At 40.2% G+C, this 19,968-nt stretch overlaps 2 protein-coding genes across 2 annotated transcripts; both read right to left on the minus strand.

The window, feature by feature from the left end:
* Positions 1 to 3,386: 3,386 nt before the first annotated feature.
* On the minus strand, positions 3,387 to 6,135 carry LOC139141951 (uncharacterized). Its single transcript, XM_070711730.1, has 3 exons — positions 5,300 to 6,135; positions 4,555 to 4,673; positions 3,387 to 4,048 (listed from the first exon to the last, which is right to left on the minus strand). Exons 1-3 carry the CDS (start codon positions 5,988 to 5,990, stop codon positions 3,896 to 3,898), a joined length of 963 nt encoding a protein of 320 aa, XP_070567831.1. The 5' UTR covers positions 5,991 to 6,135; the 3' UTR covers positions 3,387 to 3,895.
* A 680-nt stretch (positions 6,136 to 6,815) lies between these two features.
* LOC139141952 (uncharacterized) lies at positions 6,816 to 12,229 on the minus strand. The gene is made up of 4 exons (XM_070711731.1): positions 11,990 to 12,229; positions 9,322 to 10,058; positions 8,037 to 8,158; positions 6,816 to 7,577 (listed from the first exon to the last, which is right to left on the minus strand). Exons 2-4 carry the CDS (start codon positions 9,974 to 9,976, stop codon positions 7,482 to 7,484), a joined length of 873 nt encoding a protein of 290 aa, XP_070567832.1. The 5' UTR covers positions 9,977 to 10,058; positions 11,990 to 12,229; the 3' UTR covers positions 6,816 to 7,481.
* Between the last annotated feature and the right edge of the window lie 7,739 nt (positions 12,230 to 19,968).

The raw sequence follows: 19,968 nt of genomic DNA on the forward strand, positions 1-19,968 counted from the left end.
ATGGCTAGTGTTTTATTAGCTTGCTCCGCTAATGTAGAAACCGCTTTGCCCATCTATTTCTAGAAGATAAAACAATACCTAGGTATTTGTAATAGGAAACAACTTCAATATTTTGACCATTCAAAACCCACTTTTCTGTGCGAGCTCTATGACCTCCATTACGAAAAACAATTATTTTTGTCTTATTAATATTTACAGCTATTGACCATTTACTGCAAATTCACCCAAAATATTAATCAACTTCTGTAAGTTTACAACAGAGTCAGAGCATATTACAACATCATCAGCGTACAGCAGTGAAAATAAGTTGTACATATCTTGTGGTAATTGAATTCCAATGCTACCAGAGTTTTTTAACATGTCGTTCAATTCTTCAATAAAGAAAGTAAACGTTTGTCAATGCATGGACATCCTTGGACGCAACAAATCCCGCGAATATCCACTCGATTTGGACTACAATGGCGTCAGAAATACAAGCATGGGATGAACAGGGGATAAAACAGTTAAAAATCCACCCAGTAACTAATTTCTTCTCACGGAGGAAATGTTCGTGCCACCCTCATGTTGTAATTGTTTTAAAACCACTTTTCATATTGAGCTGTTAAATTTATTTTAATTCATTCATGGCATGGGTATTTAACAATAAAATTGTACCACACTAAGGGACAAGTGTAAAGTGATGCAGCACGTTCAAGGTCGAGCTATTGTAACCTTGCGGCTACGCATCATATAAATAGCTGGGTATTTTCGCCATTACTTTCACTGGTACTGTAATCGTCACTCCCTTGCGGGTACTGAGTTGCAGGTCAAGGCCAATGAGACCGGACCGTGAACTTGTTCACGATGTCTGATGAAATAGAGACAAGAAGGTTGAACTCTACTCCACGGAGAGGGTTTCACTCGTTCCTTCATTTGATAACTCTAGATCTACATAAACCTACATTTTGACATGATGGAGTACCAACTCGGTGCTGTGGCTCGGGTTAGAGAGAGAGAATGGCCAGAGACACTTGTGTGTATTGTGTCCATGAATGACCGAATCAAGCCTTGCCTTCATTAACATCCCAGGTCCAATATATATATATATATATATATATATATATATATATATATATATATATTATATATATATATATATATATATATATATTGTAATATGAATAATTTTTAGGATGAATGAAGGACACGCCTAATTAATGACCCGCCTAATGCATAATTAGGAGAGCGATTGGTGGGTGGGGCTACACCTACACGTGATTCCCAAAACGTGCCAAGACTGCTCCTGGGAAATAAGTCCCCTCTCGACGTGCCACAGGAAACACTACGAAATGACTAAATTCATTTTTTTTATAATATATGTGATATTTTCAAAGAAGTTTACTTTCTATTAACGGTTTCCTCGCCCCAGATCACTTGACCATAAACGCTGCCTGCTCAGACTGTCACCATCTTGCGATATACTAACAGCCTCAAAGAAGTTAGGTAGATATGGAATTACTTCTATAAATATCTCCCCTCGTACCTGCCTTTCTGCTTAGAAGAGATGAATACGATGGTTTGACGAGTAATATAATGACAATCAAGTTTCTTCTAGTCCGTTAGCGCATTTTGAAGGTGTCATAGCCTTTTGTTTTCCATTGAAATTGAAATCTAGTACGTGAATTTCCTGGCAAGACAATCTGACGCCTGAACCATGTCTTTAAATTATGCGGCCATGTGTCTGATTTATGAAGGAAATAATGTATGTGTGTGTCTTTGCATGTCCTGTTAATTAGTGTATAACCACAAACACGCTGCCTTCTTTACTGTGCGAAATTGTGGCCAGCTCTTGCAGCGTTGTTAGTCAAGTTAGAGCGCTGCCAGTGATCGAAGTACGATATGCTTACTGATAGGTGCCAAAGCCAAACATCGTCTATACGTTTGATTTGCCCTAGAATGGTCCCCAGTCGCTTGGCTTGTCTCGAGCAGTAACTGTCCGGCCAACAAGGCATTCACCCCACGATCTAAACACCACTCAACATCTAGCCTGACAGTCTGCTGAAGTTCATTCCTTCACTCTGATCGATATTTATATGCCCACAGACCGTGGAAAAAGTCTAGATTTGCCCATAAAATAAACGAAATATTGTTAGGAAATACATTCTAGTATATTACGTCACGTCACTATTAGTACAGTGACTTATACTCAGATAGCATTCCCTCTAAGATTTCAGCTGTAACCTAGGCACTGCTTCCCAATCACTGTTTAGTTTATTCCATCTGCTAAGACAATATCCATCATGTGCCTTTCTCGTGACTTACAGACACTTTTCCCACCAAAAGCGCCTTATATCAATGGGAAACCTCGTCTTCCAAAATCAGAGACATTTCCACCCTCAACAGAGACACTTCACGTCACTGGACTCTATACACGGTCTCGCCGCACCCAAGTGCTATGCTTCACTGTCACTGACTATTATTAGTATAGTAATAAAGTAGTCATCTATAGTATTAGTCAACTTGGTCTCCCGACTGCTCTCTCAGACCTAGTCATATTCCACAACAATATATGCGTGCCTACACTGCAGATAACCTTGAAAAAACTCTTATAGATCAGCTGCATAGCTTTCCATAAGTATTTGCACATGACATCACCAGGGGTAGCAGGTATGGGTAAGGGATAGGGGTGTCCTGGTCTCAGCACAGGTTTCTTCTTGCTATTGTTTATTTTATTTTAATACGTTTGACCATGATATGTATTGCTAGTAAAGATTTATTCTACCAACCTTTGGTGTATTGTCTCATCTTAGCACCGCCAGTTTCGTAAAGATTTTTTTTTCTCCTCTGTTTCATGCATTTGTCCTTTGACAATCTTACTCGTACTTTTATCAATGTGTGGCGTATATTATCTGATGTGTTTTATTGCCTAATGCGTCAAAGCAAGCAAGGGTAAGTTACTAATCTGGGGACGGTGTCAAAAGTATCACCGGTTAACTTTGACAACTTCAACATCGAACGTACAAGCAAAGGTATAACAGCAGTCCACTGTTACACCCTTGCTTGTGCGTTCGTTGTTGTCTTCGTCGAGCATCTTGGTCATCCTAATCATAATCATCTCCTATCTCGTCTTCGCCTTCTTCTTCGTCGTCTTCATCACCAACATCACCCCTGTCATCATTGCCGCCGTCATAATCGTCATTATAATAATCATCATCAGAAGGAGCTTCTCGTGTAACAACGACCACGTATCATCCCCAAAATATTCAACGGAATATATAAAGGTGGTTGCATCATACACAGCGGAAGAACTATGTATATGGTAAATTTATGTAATGCTTCCCTCTCGACTTTGCTTGTCCTTTGAAGTAGTGCTTGGAACTTAGTCACTTTCATGTTTAAGTCTGGCATTATGACGGTTAGTCTGGTGCACATAAGTGCACGTTTATTGCATTTCAACTTGAAATAATAATCACGCACTAAAATTAAAGATAAATGAATTGAGCACTATCTTGTAATTAACTTGAAACATTAACAGTTCAAGACACAACGACAACTTCGTACCTAACATAAAACTTACGATATTTATCATGTTTTCAAAACCGATTATTGAGCTTAAACGAATCACATGCAATCTTGCAAAAAATATTGAATGTTTTTCAACCATAATATTGAATTATTTTCTTGTTTGAGGATTATTGAACGATGTGTACTGGTAAATCTCTAGCACTGTGACGCTACTTTCTGAATACATTTTTAAATGGTTTCTTGTACCGAGTCTTATCTCCCACTAAAGTTTAAGAAAATGACCAATTTACAAGTCCGTTCATTTCTCCAAAGAAGTTATTAAATAATTGCTACCACTGACTACCTATTGGTAAGCTTCTTCATCAGCGACCCACTACTTGTATGTTCTGAATTAAGGTATTAGTGTTGACGGATTGACACTCGGATGCCGTCGACTCAGTGGGGGCGTGTGTGACATATGCCTGTGGAAGAATACATGGACTTTGTCGATGTCTTCATACAGCTTTTCGGCTTGCCATGCCAGCTTATTTAGTTCAATAAGTAGCTGAAAAAAATGCGACAAAATAGTAAATAAACAAGGCAACAGACCTTAACTTTTCTTCAAGCATTTTAATACACTGTGTGGTTTTTACTGAGATTTTTACTCTCAATTTTTGTCAGAATTTGGGGCGCCCTCGCGCGGCGATTCTTCAAATTCTGTCGCGAACTCGAAAACTGGTGTGTTGTCGAAGGGCATCTTCTATGTGGCGACCAAATAATCATTGGCGATTTACGTCGATAATAATGAAATTATGGCCTGGACAATCCAAGCAGTACTGACTTAGGTTGATTAAATGTTGATTTGCGCATGCCTTGAGTGCCTTCGAAAGACGTATCGGGAAGGGCAGTGTGACTAGAAAAATTACAGGATGTTTTCATCCTGACTACTTTCCAAAGATCTAGCCTTCCGCCCTAAATACGTAGTAACTCTAATAAGACGTATCTCAGATTTCGGCATTTCTCTGTTTTCATTTCGACATATGTATCAGCTTATATAAGAATGGGCTTCACCTTTCCACTTGCTTGCTCGTTAATGCTGCTGATGTGCGTTCCTGTTACTCCTCCCACGAGGCCCCCAGCAAGCGCTATCCCAGGCCCAGATACAAGAGACACGCCGCCTGTCATTACGCCTGTGCATGATGAAAGAATACAAATACGTCGGCTTTTGAGTATAGACATGTAGCTTGCAATTGCGGTGGCACCGGCACAGTAGTTCTGCCAATACGAAAGTCGACTAATGAAGTTCAAGTTCACGACCGCATAAAACGCCACTAATCTGACTGGCATGCAATACTCGGCAACAATTTGTGATGAGTGTGGATAACAAATATTAAAAGCTGATTGATAGAGAAAGTAATTTGAAATTTTACCGACTAATTCATTCATTATTGTTAGTATGAGTCAGTGATATTGTGTGACAATGACTTTCAGTTCTTAATATTTCCAAAATAGAGTGAACGTGCCACTTTTGATTTCAAAACTATTAGTGAATTTTGAGATATTTTAGCAACTCACCCCACGACCGACGGATATTTGGACATAAAGTTGATGTGGTATACGGTTGATGACGTGAATCAAATCTTTAATGTTGGAGGATGAGTTCAAGACATGAGCATGGTGTTAAGTTTGACCTTGAGCAAGGCAAAATACTTCCTACTGCCTCATTAGGAAATATGCGGTGGGTACCTCATCCTGTAATTAAGCGTTCACGTGTCGGATGATGGATTGAATAAAAAAATCTCCTAAACCTCCTTACCTGTGACTAGTAGGAAGCCGCTTACCGCACCAATATTCCTCGAAAAAATCCTTTGTTCTCCTGCTTTGCGTTTTTGGAACTCCACACGTGATACCTCACGGTTAACGTCGTGAAGTAAATCTTTAATTTCTGCCACAAGGGTCTGAACATTTTTCAGAATTTCGAAGTCGGACGCCTTGCGGACAAAGGGGGAATCACTGCGCAGTCTGGAGGCAAACTCCTGTATCAGAGTTTGTTCTTTGTAGAATGCGTTACGGATTTTGTCGAATCGCAGTTTCAGATGGGAATGGCGTTCAAAGCTCTGCTTTATTTCAAAGCTGAGACAGAGTTCGTCGACGAGGTAGAGCACACCCACGCCGAACGTGGTGTACGCCACTGTCGGGCCACGTAGGGTTTCGAAGAAGCGATCTAAATTCAACCACCCTGTAGATGAAGTTTTATCCGTGCTTAACGAGTCGAACGCAATTTTCAGATACTCGACACTATCAACACTGAAGGCTTTGTTCTTTACTTCAGAGAAGCCATCGACCACATGCTGAATGCCATTGGTAAGGTGCCTTGCTGTCATGCAAACACCACGTATTGTAGTCTGAAGATGCGGATTGTATTCTGCAACGGCCTCGTCTGGCGAGCACATTGCAAGGATAAACGCTATGAGCAGGTTAACGGCAACGGGTGTAAATCCACGCATACTGATGACTGCGGTCTAGAGATTCAGAACACTGCTAGTCTGGCTGTAGTGATCAATGTATACTATTACCTGTAAACCCTGCACTTTAGTTTCCAAGTAAGACCCAGAGCTTCTTTTCATTAAAGTCATGAAAGCGATGTGTACGTTCTCCATTGGCTCAGTGTATATGATCATTGCAAATAATCTTTGGGTATTCCCCGAGTTCCGTGTTCGGGGAATTCCAGGGCAAGTTAGGGAGTTTCCACATATTGCAGTGCTTGTTTTCAGTATTGTGTGAAAGTTCAGCAAGGGTCATTTCATAGACACGGTTAAGCCATGGTAGCTATTCACTTCTTTGATTGTGGCTTACACTAGTCTCATAAAGTTCACTTTGCAAGCCATTATCTGTCTGACTTTGGTTTGCCATATCCGAAACAGAGAGAGAGAGAGAGAGAGAGAGAGAGAGAGAGAGAGAGAGAGAGAGAGACTTCTATAATCATTTCACTCTGAAACTGCGAAAGAAAGAGAGAAGCGAGGGGAGGAGATGAGACAGACAGACACGCAGACAGATCAGACAGACAGATAGACACGCAGACAGAGAGGGACAGAGGCAAAGACTGACAGAGAGGCAGAGACAGTGTAATGTTGAATGACAACGACTGCCGCAGAGAAATTGAAATGATGAACTATACAGCATGCTGATAATACTGAATTTCTGGGAAAGGAGTGTTTGTGTTCTAATTAATGTAGCTGAACTTTACAAGTTGCCGTTAAGAAAACAAATTTCGAGGAAACATACATATTCACATCAATGATAACAACATATCAAAATGAACACAAGTCAGGTTATAATGATATAATTACATGTATTATTGCCTGTCTTATGATTGATCAGAAAATTTTCAACCCTCATTAACATTCGATACGTAACGTCAGACTTCGAAGATATTTTACATGTAATTGGAAGTGTCTCTTCGGTTAAAAGGACAACTGTGATAAACACCTCAAAAACGAAAGGCACACGTACTTTACCTAATTATAAAATAGTCCGTGTGATAACAAACACTAGCACATGTACAATCAATCTGCGCCAAGTTGACATAACAATAACACCCCTAGTACTGGTATTGCTGTTTTAATGTATACCCTTGCTTGCATTCGACGTAAAATTGCTTTTATGATTGCAGGTTTTTCTTCTTGTTCGATAAGAAAAGGTTAAAATGGTCGTAAGGTACCTCCCTGTCGAGATCCGAGTTCGAGGAATTTCATGGGCGGCTAAAGAGTTTCCCTATCTTGCATGGCGTTATAAAAGCGAAAGGACAAATGTAGGTCATTGAATTAAAACGAAAGAGCATGCAGCTTAATAAATTTTGTTGGTGTTCAATTTGTAAAATACAGTCAAACATGATGGATGTGACTGAGTGGAGTAGCCAAGATATCGTGGACGCTAAAAGAATTCTTTCGATGTTGACATTGATGTGGCCTTGCTAAATACTAGTATGCGTTGTACATTTACGCAAACGCTTTTGTTAACTTTTTATGTACTCTGTCGATGTTGCCATACAACTTCTCAGCTCTGTCTCTTAAATTCTCTAGATCTTCCAACAGCTGAAGACAAAACAAAATAAAAATAAAATATTAAAAACAGGTTTAACATTAACCTTTAGTGGGTAATTGAACATGGCACGGTAAAAGAAAGTCGTGTTTCAGAAATCGCAAAAAGAGAGGACTGCACGTAGCGGCAAGTGATATTTATAAAAAAAATTAGCTTCATTCTAGAGCACTGGCAGTGATCTGTAACTACAGATTGTTCATATGTGTATTATTGGACTTGGCCGATCAAATGGTTAGTATTTGTCACTGTCTCTAAATGTGTGTCTGACGGTCTGCCTGTATGAATTTCTGCGTCTCTGTCTGTCTCTCCATTCGTCTGTGATGTACGTACTCTCTGTCTGTCTCTGTCTGTCTGTCTGTCTGTCTGTCTGTCTGTCTCTCTCTCTCTCTCTCTCTCTCTCTCTCTCTCTCTCTCTCTCTCTCTCTCTCTCTAAAACATGCAAAATATGCTACCTTTCCACTTTCAGCGACGTTGTCAAGTGAATAAAGTGTCCCCGCTCCACCGCCATACATTGTAACTTTCCCAACTTGATGTAGGTAATCATCATCATTGGTGAGGTACGTCAGAGCAGCGCCTGCGTCGATATTGGGGAAAAAGTAACACAAAATTAAGACACCTGTTCCCGTATAGGTCGAGTCAAACGTTTGAGACTAAAACGATGGACAGTGAAGGACTACAAAGGACGGTATTTCTGAATATAGAAAGGACGAGAAATAGTATGTATTTTCTGTCCAGAATTGAGTGAAAGACAGCGTACCATCTCAAGAGTATAGGGTGACGGACAGTGTTATCCGTACAAAATGGGTTGAAGGCCAGCATTTTCAGAACACAATGGTTTGAATTACATATTTCACCGCAAAATAGGGGGAAGGGCAATTTTATTAGTACAGAATGTAGTGAAGGATACTAGTTTCATTACTGTGTTGGTTGAAAGACAATTTGCACAACAGAATAGGATGAATGACAGTATTGTACTGCAAAATAGGCCCACGGACAATATTATAGTGCACAATATGGTGAAGGACACTATTTCCACTACAGAGAGGGTGAGGGACAGTATTTTGACGGGTGAAACACAGCATAATTGGGCGAAGGACAAAACTATCAATATAGAATATCATGAAGGACAAAATTTTCACTGTAATGTAAGGTGTAGGACAAGATTATCAGTGTAGAATATGGTGAATTGCAATATTTTCATAATAGAATAAGAGGGTGATGATACTGCTCTACATCTCACCCTGCGATGAAAATGTTGTACTTCGCCTAATTACGCACTGAAAATAATATGCATTTCACCACTTTATTAGGTTTTCTGTTCGGATTTCTTTGTTCTTCTTAGACCTTCTATATCCTTCTTTTTAGTTTTTGCTTGTCAAATCCCAATTCATCACGACGTTGCGCCGTTTCCATAGACACGAGGTGCCCTGTCTGAACTTCAACGGCTGTTCTAGTATCTTTGATGTCAAAATTTGAATATTTTTACTCGGCAGAGTCTGAGCAGTTATTTACGGTTTTTCTAGATCAAGTCATTAAATACACATGATTATGTTCACAGTGTGAAAACAAACCTGCTATTGCTAAGTGTTGACTGCATTGAGGAGAAATCGTTCTTTGACTGTACATCTGCAACAAGTCTATAGACCAGGAAATGTTTCGTGACGAATTCTATCAATCTTCCATTGAGGATGCTGTAAAGGGTGTCAGGAAAAAGGAATAAAATATTGAAATGCCTACCTATTGCACTGATTCCCATGGATATAACTGTGTGACTCTTCGATTTTTCGTGTTGCTCTCTTACAGTTAGTATTTCGTAATGGATCTCGCTAAGAAGACCTTTCACCTCGTACACGAACTGTTTGATTTTCTGCAAACGTGTCGTGTCCTCCATTTCGTTCTGCAGCGGGTCTCGTTTCACTCGTCCGCTAAAATCTTCGAGTAGCCTGTTCTCGAGCAGCCATTTGCGTTCCAACTTGACGAATCGTTCGTCGAGCTCTTCGTATTTTCGCACGCTTTCTTCAATCTCGCTCTTCAAACAGAACTCGTCTATCATGTAGACGGCACTCACGGCCAGAAGGGAGTTTGCTATCAGGACCTCGTTTCTCTTGACAAGACCGGTAAAACCCTCAAGTGCTTCCCAAGCTGACGGCGACGTTACATCGATATGCAGCATGCTAAACGATAATGAGACATCGTTGATAATCTTATCGAAGTTTTGATCCACGTGAACTCGGGCCCGAAAGTCTGGCTTGAACTTGTGGGCCATCCGCTCCATCTCGTCTGTCATTCTTCTGGTAACTGCGCAAGCGCGTTTCATCGGTGCATAGATATCAGAAGCTATAGCAAAGGATCCCAGCCACACCAGAATGGCTACTTTATATAGCAAAAGCATATATAAAGCAATAATATTTGTAGATGATGTGCTCTATATTCTTCAGTATAAACTCAATATTTGATTTACTGCACGTTTTCGCCTGCAAAAACACGCAAATCAGGAATTAGTAACGATGGGTGAAATTGGCTCGCATAACACAAGTGGCCAAACAGGAAATTCCAAAGTCAGTGGTGATAACGTGAACAGGGACGTCAAACCTGTCCTATACTCTCAAAGAGCGGTCACCTTATAGAGGTCACTTTGTGGCAGTCCCGTAACATTTTACATGTTAAAGGACCTCTACAAAATAGCCACCTTCCTTATGTGGTCAGTGACCACATGTACTTGCTCCAATTTGGTGAAAAAACCTGTGTATAGTGGTCGGCATATCTGACTTTAAAGACCTCTGTCAAAAAATGCTCAGACTAGAAAGCTAGAAATGAGTCTATTTTGACCAATTTCTCATCTGCATTACAAGCTTTCAGAAACTAAATAGATGTATTATGATTTTTCAACAGATTTATATCATGGAACTTATCATTACTGTAGTCTGTAATCTTTTCCCAAATTCACCACTCAGCACACCACCTACACGTACACCCATAATACCACACACACCCTCTGTAGAAGGGCTACCTCCATATAGTAGTCACTTTTTCTCGGTCCCTTGAGTGACAACTATACACAGATTTGACTGTGACAGGTCAAAGAACACATATGCTCGCCTTTATCCTAGCAAATGTGCCAATATTCCATTCACAATAATACTATTCAATGCACTGAGGGGCATGTGACAAAGTATTTGACAAAAGACAAACAAGTCGAGGAAAATGAATGGCAGCATGAGAAATACTGCTGGTACATTCTGACCGGCTTATACTGGAAGTTAAAAAAATATTAATTTCAGCTATTTTTTGTGTTGGGATAAACCCTGGAGTGAAAGTAGCTGGTGGGGTAACACCCGGATCAAATTGTAAATAGGGGTCTACATGATGATGACGTGCTAATCGAAACTGCACTACATAAAGTGTAAGTATCAGGGAGGTCGGTCAGAACTAACCGGCCACGCTTGCAATGGCCTCAAGCTTACTTGCTCCTAATACATATTCAAAATTTTACAAAATACAGAACCAAATCCTAGCGAACGCAAAGTTATTTACTTCAGCTTTCTTATCTGTTGGCTACTTTCTCTTTAATCTTCTTGTAAGTAAAATGCACTGTCTTGTTCTACTAACTCTAAAAAATCCTGTCGATGCCTAGTATTGGCGTGTATATGTGTCTAAAGTCCAGTTTCATTGTTGGCGACTGATTTCAATAGTTCGAGTTCGAATCCATTTTGCAACCACACCCGGGCCAACATTTGCAAATCTTCTCAATATGCAAGCAGGGTTAATAATTGTATGTAGACTAGTTCTAGTGAGAATAGACAAAAACATACTATAGGAATAACGTGATCAAAAGCTCTTGTCTCCATCGAATTGAAAGAAATTTCTAGAACATTGTGTGTAAGCCAGAACGAGGTTAGTGTCAATGACTTCGTGGAAACGTCACGCGTGAAAGCGAAAGCGCGGCAGATTTCTACGAATTAACGTTGTGGCGTGGAATTCAATCAATTTTCATTTGAAAAGAACATACGTTTATATCATCGTTACTGTACGTACAGCACAACTGCGTAATAACTGTATGTGTCCTTTGACTGTGTGAAGAATGCAACCCTCATCGTTGCAATATAATTTTTTGTTGACAAGCTAGAAAATAGGTAGCAATGTGAAAGCGGCAGAGCGATAACAGCTCCTCACTTTAATTGACATACGGGTAATCTTTCTAATGTCGTTACAGTTGTGTGTACGGACGATGGCCGGTAGCTTCAGGTGCTACATGCGCATTCTGTAAGATCTATGACGATGGAGAGAGCCGAACCTGCAGCACGTGGGGGTAGAGTAACCGTGCCTGCAGTAATAAACCGTTCACTAAAAGGAGTGAAAAACAAACGATGTGCATGCTTGTGTAGCACTACTAAGTCTTACCTACCTTTAGACACTGCTTCAATGATCGAAAACTGCAGAATTTCAACGCAACCTGGAGTTGACAACAAAACGTATGGCCGACCTACAGGCTTTGCCCGGCCAGTGACATGTGTATAGTGCTTGGCTTTTCAAGGAAAGGAACCCCAGTTCGGGGATTTCCAAAGCGTCATTGTGCGGCACGGGTCCTACCCTTCTGCTGACGAAGGCGTCCTTCATAATCGATAATAGTCTGTTTCCCTGACCCATTTTCACCGCTGGCTGCGCTGCTAACGAAAATAGGGTTAGCAGGGAACCAGACTACACCGATAAAGGTACAATGACTAACTATCAAAATTGACCTGACCTTGCACCCTGATCACCTGGTAACCCATGACATCATACGGACATTTTTTTCCGAGCAGGGTTCAAAGGGTCAAAAGCGACAGCAGCAGACATGCCCGAAAACAGGCAGTGTGGTAGGCTTATCCCTTTCGACGTTGCACGAAATATTTCTTAATACGTATTTAAATCGAATGTGTCAAGCCCCGGGGTCAAGCCTTAATGCCATGCATAAGCCGTTGGATATTGTGCTAGAAAGGCTTTGAGCATGAAAAACCGAAACAAAACTTTGTGCCAAAAGAGTGTAGCGGTAAACTCTGTTTCGGATCATGTGCAGTTTGCTGAACTATCAATCTGATTAAAATCAGATGTAGAGTACGGCGACGTCTCTGTACTTGCGCGGTTTTCTCTTGCTGTCGCCTCTAGAGGCGACAGCAAGAGAAAACCGCGCAAGTACAGAGACGTCGCCGTACTTACATCTGATTTTAATCAGATTGGCTGAACTATATGCAACTATTAGCCCATGATGCAATGGGCCTGTATTTGTGTGAAACTGATCAATAACCATGAAGAATTTGCTTTGAGGGTTTTTTAAAGTTGTTCATGTGTTCAAAAACTTGCTCCTAATTCCGACAACCCATTTCAATGTGTAGTTTATCTTATTTCGGTGAAGTTCAATATAACACACTCTGGTCGACGGAGTTTAAAACCTTTGGACTTCCATACAACGTCGCGACATCATAGTTATACGATGGACCTGTGTTCAGGAAAAATAGTTTTCGCTGCGTAAAGTTATACACTAGTACTATAACCTATTTAAAAATCCTACGCTAAGCATGCGCAGTGGGTGTTGGACTTATAACGTTGTTAGTGTTTATTCTTTGTCCAAATGCAAGGGACAGCACCTTCGTGACATTGGTGCAGATGTTTCGCATTAATAAGTGAATAGAGAACTTATACATTGATGCAACTAATAATTATAATAGCCCGAAACGAAGAAAGTAACCTCAAATGAACACTGCGTCAAAACGCAATAATACATAAATTCACACTCATGAGTTGCTAGTATTTTAGAATTATATACACGTGAATTCACATGAATCCACATGAATACAGGCTTGCTGAATACAAACAATGGATTCTTGACTGTATTCATTTGTATATGCACTCTTCAGCTAACATACAGGCAATAATGTATGCTAATACAATGAGTATTATTGGGTTTTCATGCAGAGGAAACCGTTGCATCGCTTTGAATCACGCCATTTGATTCTTGCCATATTTTATTGACATCAGGTAAATTAATGGGCAGCCTATATTTCGGGTACCTGAAAATGAAACGTAAAGATGATGGAACTACGGCCTATACAAACGTCTTAACACAGCTCATAGGTCCAACAAGAGTTTGTTATCTGACTAATTATGTATAGTAACTGTAATCGACGAGAAGACAGTCTCCTGCGGTCTAAGATAGAAACATAATTTTGACATGATGGAGTGTACCAACACGGTGCTGTGAGTTACACACTGGGAATACGTTCGGGTCAGAGAGAGACAGAATGGCCGGAGACAGCTTTGTGTATTGCGTCCATGAATGACCAAATCAAGTTTTGCCTTTATTAACATCGCAGGTCCATATATACATTGTAACATGAATAATCATTAGGATTAATGATGGACACGCCTAATCAATGACACGCCCAATGTATAATTTGCTTACAAGGGAGAGGAGTTGCTGGCTGGAGCTACACCCTGCATACACGTGATTCTCAAAAGGTGCCAAGACTGATCTTGGGAAAACATTTCCCTCTCGACGTGCCACAGGGAACACTACGAAATGACTAAATACATGTTTTTGGTAATATCTGTGATACTTTCAAAGAACTCAATTTTCTATCAACGGTTTCTTCTCCCCAGAACACTTGACAACATACCGCGTTTTTGTCAGTGGCCATAAACGCTGCCTTGTGTGGGCTACCTTGTTGACCTTATCAGTCAGTCACCACCATGCGATATATTAACGGCCTGAAAGAAGCTGGGTAAATACATGGCCACTTTAGTGTTGATTAAGCCTGTCTGGTGCAAGCAGAAATTCTGTTTGTATAAACGAAACAAAGTGGTGGTCGGTGTAATAAATGTAAGGTTCACTATCGGCACCCCACTGTTAGGATTGAGATAACATTCTACTAAAATGTCTCGCCTGCCCAATTCAAATCGATCACAACACTGCACTGTAGACACGCTGTAAGTCTGCACTCCGACAATGAACATCAATAACAACGGTCGCGAATATCATACGGGCAAATCCTTCAGTAAGGACGTGGGCAGCTTGATTGTTCAAAATATAAGACATTGTGGTGGCAATTTGGCATCTAGCGAGGTACCACGAGGAGCTACAAAAACAAGCGAGCGACTGTTTTAAGATAAGCGTGGAGAGAGCCAGAAAAGTTTGGAAGAGATATACATGTATCAGGACAAGTTCCCTTCAACCGGGATGAGAAAAGTGTCGTTCATGGTTACACACATGTGAATACATGTACATGTAAAATGCTACCCCGACTGTACTTTACTCTTACCTTTCCGTACCAAGTGAAATTGGAGTAAGTTTATTCACGGTTTGTAGGAAAGAAACATGGCTTAGTGCAAGTGAATGTTTATTTCGAAAGTTTTGCAGTCAAGACGGGCGATGTCTGTAATTTAATTGCTAACATTTTCAAAGTGGCATTTTCTCAATTCCTGCGTCTGAACAAAGTCTGAACACGACACTTACGATACACGCTATAGTATCGTTGGTATTCATTCACTGCAATATTGAAATCGGCACAAAATGTGTGATGTTCTGTAACACTGACTGCATTTGAAACACATGAGTTTTACCTGAAACTAAATACTGATAGGGCAAATGCTGTGGTCAACATCATTTGTATACAGTGTATTTTATAATCACTCCGTAATTTCAGGCTAATCGGCGCGTGTCCATGTGGTACGGATAGTAGGATCATTATCACCACTGATACAGGATAAAGTAACCGTTTTATCACCTTCTGCAGACAGAATTTCTGCTTGCACCAGACAGGCTTGATCAACACTAAAGTGGCCACGGGTGTATACATAGTCATATTATCTACCTTAGTACCTGCCTTTTTGTTAAGAAGAGATGAATACGGTGGTTTGACGGGTAGGAATGACCATAGATCATGGTCCCTGTATCACATAAATCCATCGCATTTGCAAATTAAAGTGGTGTGGAACTTAACTTTTCAAGTTACTGACTTTAGTTATATAGTCTTAGAAGTTCTCAAGGCATATCCACACGTAGAAATCTTCCACTTTAAGACTGATAAGCTGAACACCAATTCGAAGGGAGACCACAGGATTTCAATCAAATAAAGTGCAGCTTAAATTATGCAGTCATGTGTCTGTCTTATGAGAGAAATCATGTATCTGTTTGTGTCTCTGTATGTCTCAAGCTGGAGTTCGAACTTTGTGCGAGCTCAAAAATGTTACATAGCACGTAGGTCTTCTTGTTGAGAATATAAATTCCGGCTCCCGCCAAACAGATTGGCGGATTCCAGCTGAGCATATTATAATGAACTTTAGTGCACTATGAATAAATGTAGATTGGACGAGAACAAAGAGTTCAATTTTTATGCTTAAAACTTTACTGTTTTGCATTCATATTTAGGGAGCTCCTTAACATGATATGTCTACATTCTGATTGGCTCATTCCGTTCGTGTACACGAATACAGGGTCAAGTAAACACACATCACTTATTGAATACACTGACATGAATGACTCAAATTTGAACCTGGCATCTGGAGATAAATGTTTAAAAATGCTGGAACCGACCCTTTACATATTTTACAAAAAGATGAATTGTCACATTATCTGTCTATTGCAAACGAATTCCCCACACTGCAGAGGAACAGGGCAGGTCTACAAAACGATCCCGAGATGACGATTTCTTTTTTCATTGCATTGTTTTCTGTCAACATCGATATATAATAAATGCCCCTGCCATCACCTTCGACCTAATAATTTACAATGATCTGTAGAATGCTACAGTCATCCAGAAACATTGTAGCTGCCCTTGTAGTAGTTTTGCCGGCAGCAGTCGTTCAGTGAACAAATGCAGGTGCGCTAGATGGATAACCAAAATAAATGTTGGAATTTTTTCTAAAACAAGACAAAAATGCGCTGAGAAAAATTGGTATATCCATCAGCTCTTCAGATTTGAGATACGTCAAACGGAAATACATCTTACCTTTGATTGTGTACGGAATGAAACATCCATCGCTCGAGGACGCGCTCAACGCTCCCCGTAGAGAGCGCCCTCGTGCGACGGGTCTTTCAGTCTTGATTTTATCACAGACAGATATAGAACAGACTAGCAACGCCGCATGCCTTTTGTTCCATGGTCGTCTCGGTAGACTATGGCCTTTTCATATTAAAATGAGCTTCAAAGGTGTTAAACTTTTTGGAGACTTTGTTTGTGGTTGATAATTGCACGAGATTATGCGAAAACTACGACGAGATGGCATCGTGCTGCCAGTCGCGTAGCAACCAGAGTTACTTTGTGAGCTCTCAGGGCAGAAACACTGCTTCACGCCAATCAAAACATAACACGCCAGCAGTTTCATAAACATGTCCTTCCTTGACGAACGTGTAAAAGACGGTATGACTGACCGTAAACCATTGAGTAAAATCTGACAGTATCGATAAAAGACTTTCAAATTTGGTTCAAATGCGCTCATTATATATTCATAAAAAGGTGAGAGGAATTTGTAAAATCGTAAAACTCGCCTCCCCGAAGCTCAAAACTTTCCATTTTCGCCAGCACGCCAATTCTGCTCAGCACAACAAGACAACAACAACACGAACTTTGCCGAACATACTTTCGCTAAAAAATTAGCGAAAATCCGGAAACTACCGAAGGGTGCATGGTCGGCACTCTTCGGAAAAGAGAGTCGAGAGCTTCCTGAGGCGAGGCAAACATGGATGGCTTACGTAACCGCTTCACACCTTGAACAATGCCCGTTGCTAGTCTGTTCTATATTTGTCTGTGATTTTATGCCGCCCGTATTACTTCACGAATAATTCAGCCTTCACTGATTTCAACACTTTAAGAATAGTGAAGTACTTTCATTCTCTTTCAGTGTGGATGACTAGATTATTAAATGAAGAATAAATTTCAGAATGTATGAAGGAAAGAGTGGATTTCTGACCAAACGATGAAGATCCACAATGACAGATTTATCAGAAGCACAGAGAAAATATCGCTCAGTATTTTTTTTCGCAGGTTCTTTTGTAAATGGTCTTACCATTTTCATATTGCAATCTGGCATAGTGACAGTCAGTCTGGAGAACACATTGCATGTGAACGTTTATTGCGTTTCAACTTGATAATGTCCGGCCCTTATGCACAATAACATGATAAAATAGTAATAACACACTACAATGTTTACATAGCGTAAAGACAAATGAATTAAGCACGACCTTGTAAGTTAAAACAGTTCAAGGCACAACGACAACTTCACACGTCTACATAACATCGGAGCTTAAATACACCTCATGCAAATCTTGGGGTAACGTCGGATATTTTCACTCACAATATTGAAACATTTTTGAAGTCAATTTCTGAATATACATTTTCAATGTTTTCTCGTACCAACTTGAAGTTTAGTATCTCCCATCAAAGTGTCAAATGAGTGAGAAGTTTAGAAGTTCATTCATCACTCTTCTGGATTTGCTACCACAGCAGTACCTGTGAATAGTCTTCTACATAACGGTCCATTATCATGTGGTGACTGAAGGTTGTGTATGATGCAGGACTGACAGAAATTTTAATAATCGCACAAGTTTGAGAATACATAATAAAAAGGTACTACTCCATCAAAATATAGCTACCTCTACGTAAAACTTCGACAATTGCAAACAAAAAGGTGGACATGGCGCACTTCCGTTGGAGAATCATCACAGTAAAAACGCGTTGGTATGATTTGAAACACGTCTAGAAAATCCCCACTGTCCGGATGTTGTATCGTCTGTTTTCTACGTGATATGAGAGGCTTTTAATTTTGAAAATGGCGGCAAATTGGAAATTGAAGCAAAAATTCTGAAACTTTCTTATTTCATATTTTTGTAATTGATAGACAGAACGATCCATTTCGTTTGATTGGTAGAATTCAAAGGACACATTAGAAAATTGCGAAATTTATCGATTTCAACAAATCTTAAAGTACAAACACTCAGTTGACAATATTTTCTGATTAATGAGTGAGGCCCGTAGAGATCGCATACAATACATTATCACATGCACAAGCCAAGTTTGTCGTCTCCTAACAAAAAATACGGGATTTATTCTCTGGTCGTTCTACGTCACGACAACCCGCGTCTATGTCATCAATTTTGGTGCGTCGGACCTTTTTTTTGTCGATCTTCGGTGTGCTCATAAATATGTAAAAAAACAACATGGCGGCCGATGTTTCTCTCCACGATCAAAAGTCATGTAATGAAATCGATATTTTCACAGACTACGACATTACTAATCGAACAATGTAAACACAAGAGTGTACCGCCTGTATATTCCGAAGGAATTACGTGAATAATTTGCGGAAACAACGAACTCGAAGCTGGTCGCGTATACCGTGGGTTCCGTACGCATTGCAAACAGGGTCAGGCGCGACGTTTACAGTGTTCGCGCCGTCGAGATTCAGTCGATATTTGTTCCCGAAAAATAGCGTATCTTCGTCTGTGATAAATTTCTAGGACTATGCTATCTTTGAAATAGAGTATAACTTTGCGGAAGGTAGCCTATGTGTAGACCGAGAGCTGTCATTTGCTCCACACACGAACGAACGTGAGCGCTAACGCACACGACGGACGACTGGAAATGATTGACAACTTGTGCACGGCGTACTGATATTTATTCCTAAAGTAGTTCAAAAGTTTAAACTCGGAATCGTCATGGAAAACTTATTTTATTTTGCAAAAAATAACGAATTCTTGGCTTGTGCATGTGATAAGTATATTATTCCTTAATATTTTTCTTCGTTCAGCTCGGAAAATACTCGTGACGTAATGACCGTGTCACCACTCGTCTCCGACTCGTGGTGACACGGTCATTACGTCACTCGTATTTTCCTTCGCTGAACGAAGAAAAATATTAGGGAATAATATCTAATTATCGAATGATGATTTAACCATAGATTTAAAAAGTAACTGGAACAAATTGAAACAATGTATGATAGCTAAATTTTCTGTTCAAAAGGAGCGGATTGACACTCGGCTACTGTAATGTGGGCGTGTGTAACATGTGCCATTGCAAGATGAGAAGTTGTCGATGTCTTCATATAGCTTTTCGGCTAGCCATCCAGCCTATATAATTCACGAAGCAGCTGTAAATAATACGACTTAACAGTAAATAAAAACGGCATAAATAAACCTGTCATCTAGCACTTACATCATGTTGGTCAGATATTTCCACTCCTCAGTGTTTTCTGAATTTGGGCGCCCTCGCGCGATGACTCTTCAATTTCGGCGTTAACTCGAATTGGTGTATCGCCAAAGGGCGAGTGGTCAAACTTTAAACATGCCGACAGAGAATTGCGTTGCTTCAAAAGGCTTTTGACTGTTTTCATTTCACATGCGGAATGACAAGAAAC

The sequence above is a fragment of the Ptychodera flava genome, chromosome 10 (genome assembly GCF_041260155.1).
Source record: "Ptychodera flava strain L36383 chromosome 10, AS_Pfla_20210202, whole genome shotgun sequence".
In the NCBI taxonomy this organism is placed as follows: Eukaryota; Metazoa; Hemichordata; class Enteropneusta; family Ptychoderidae; genus Ptychodera; species Ptychodera flava.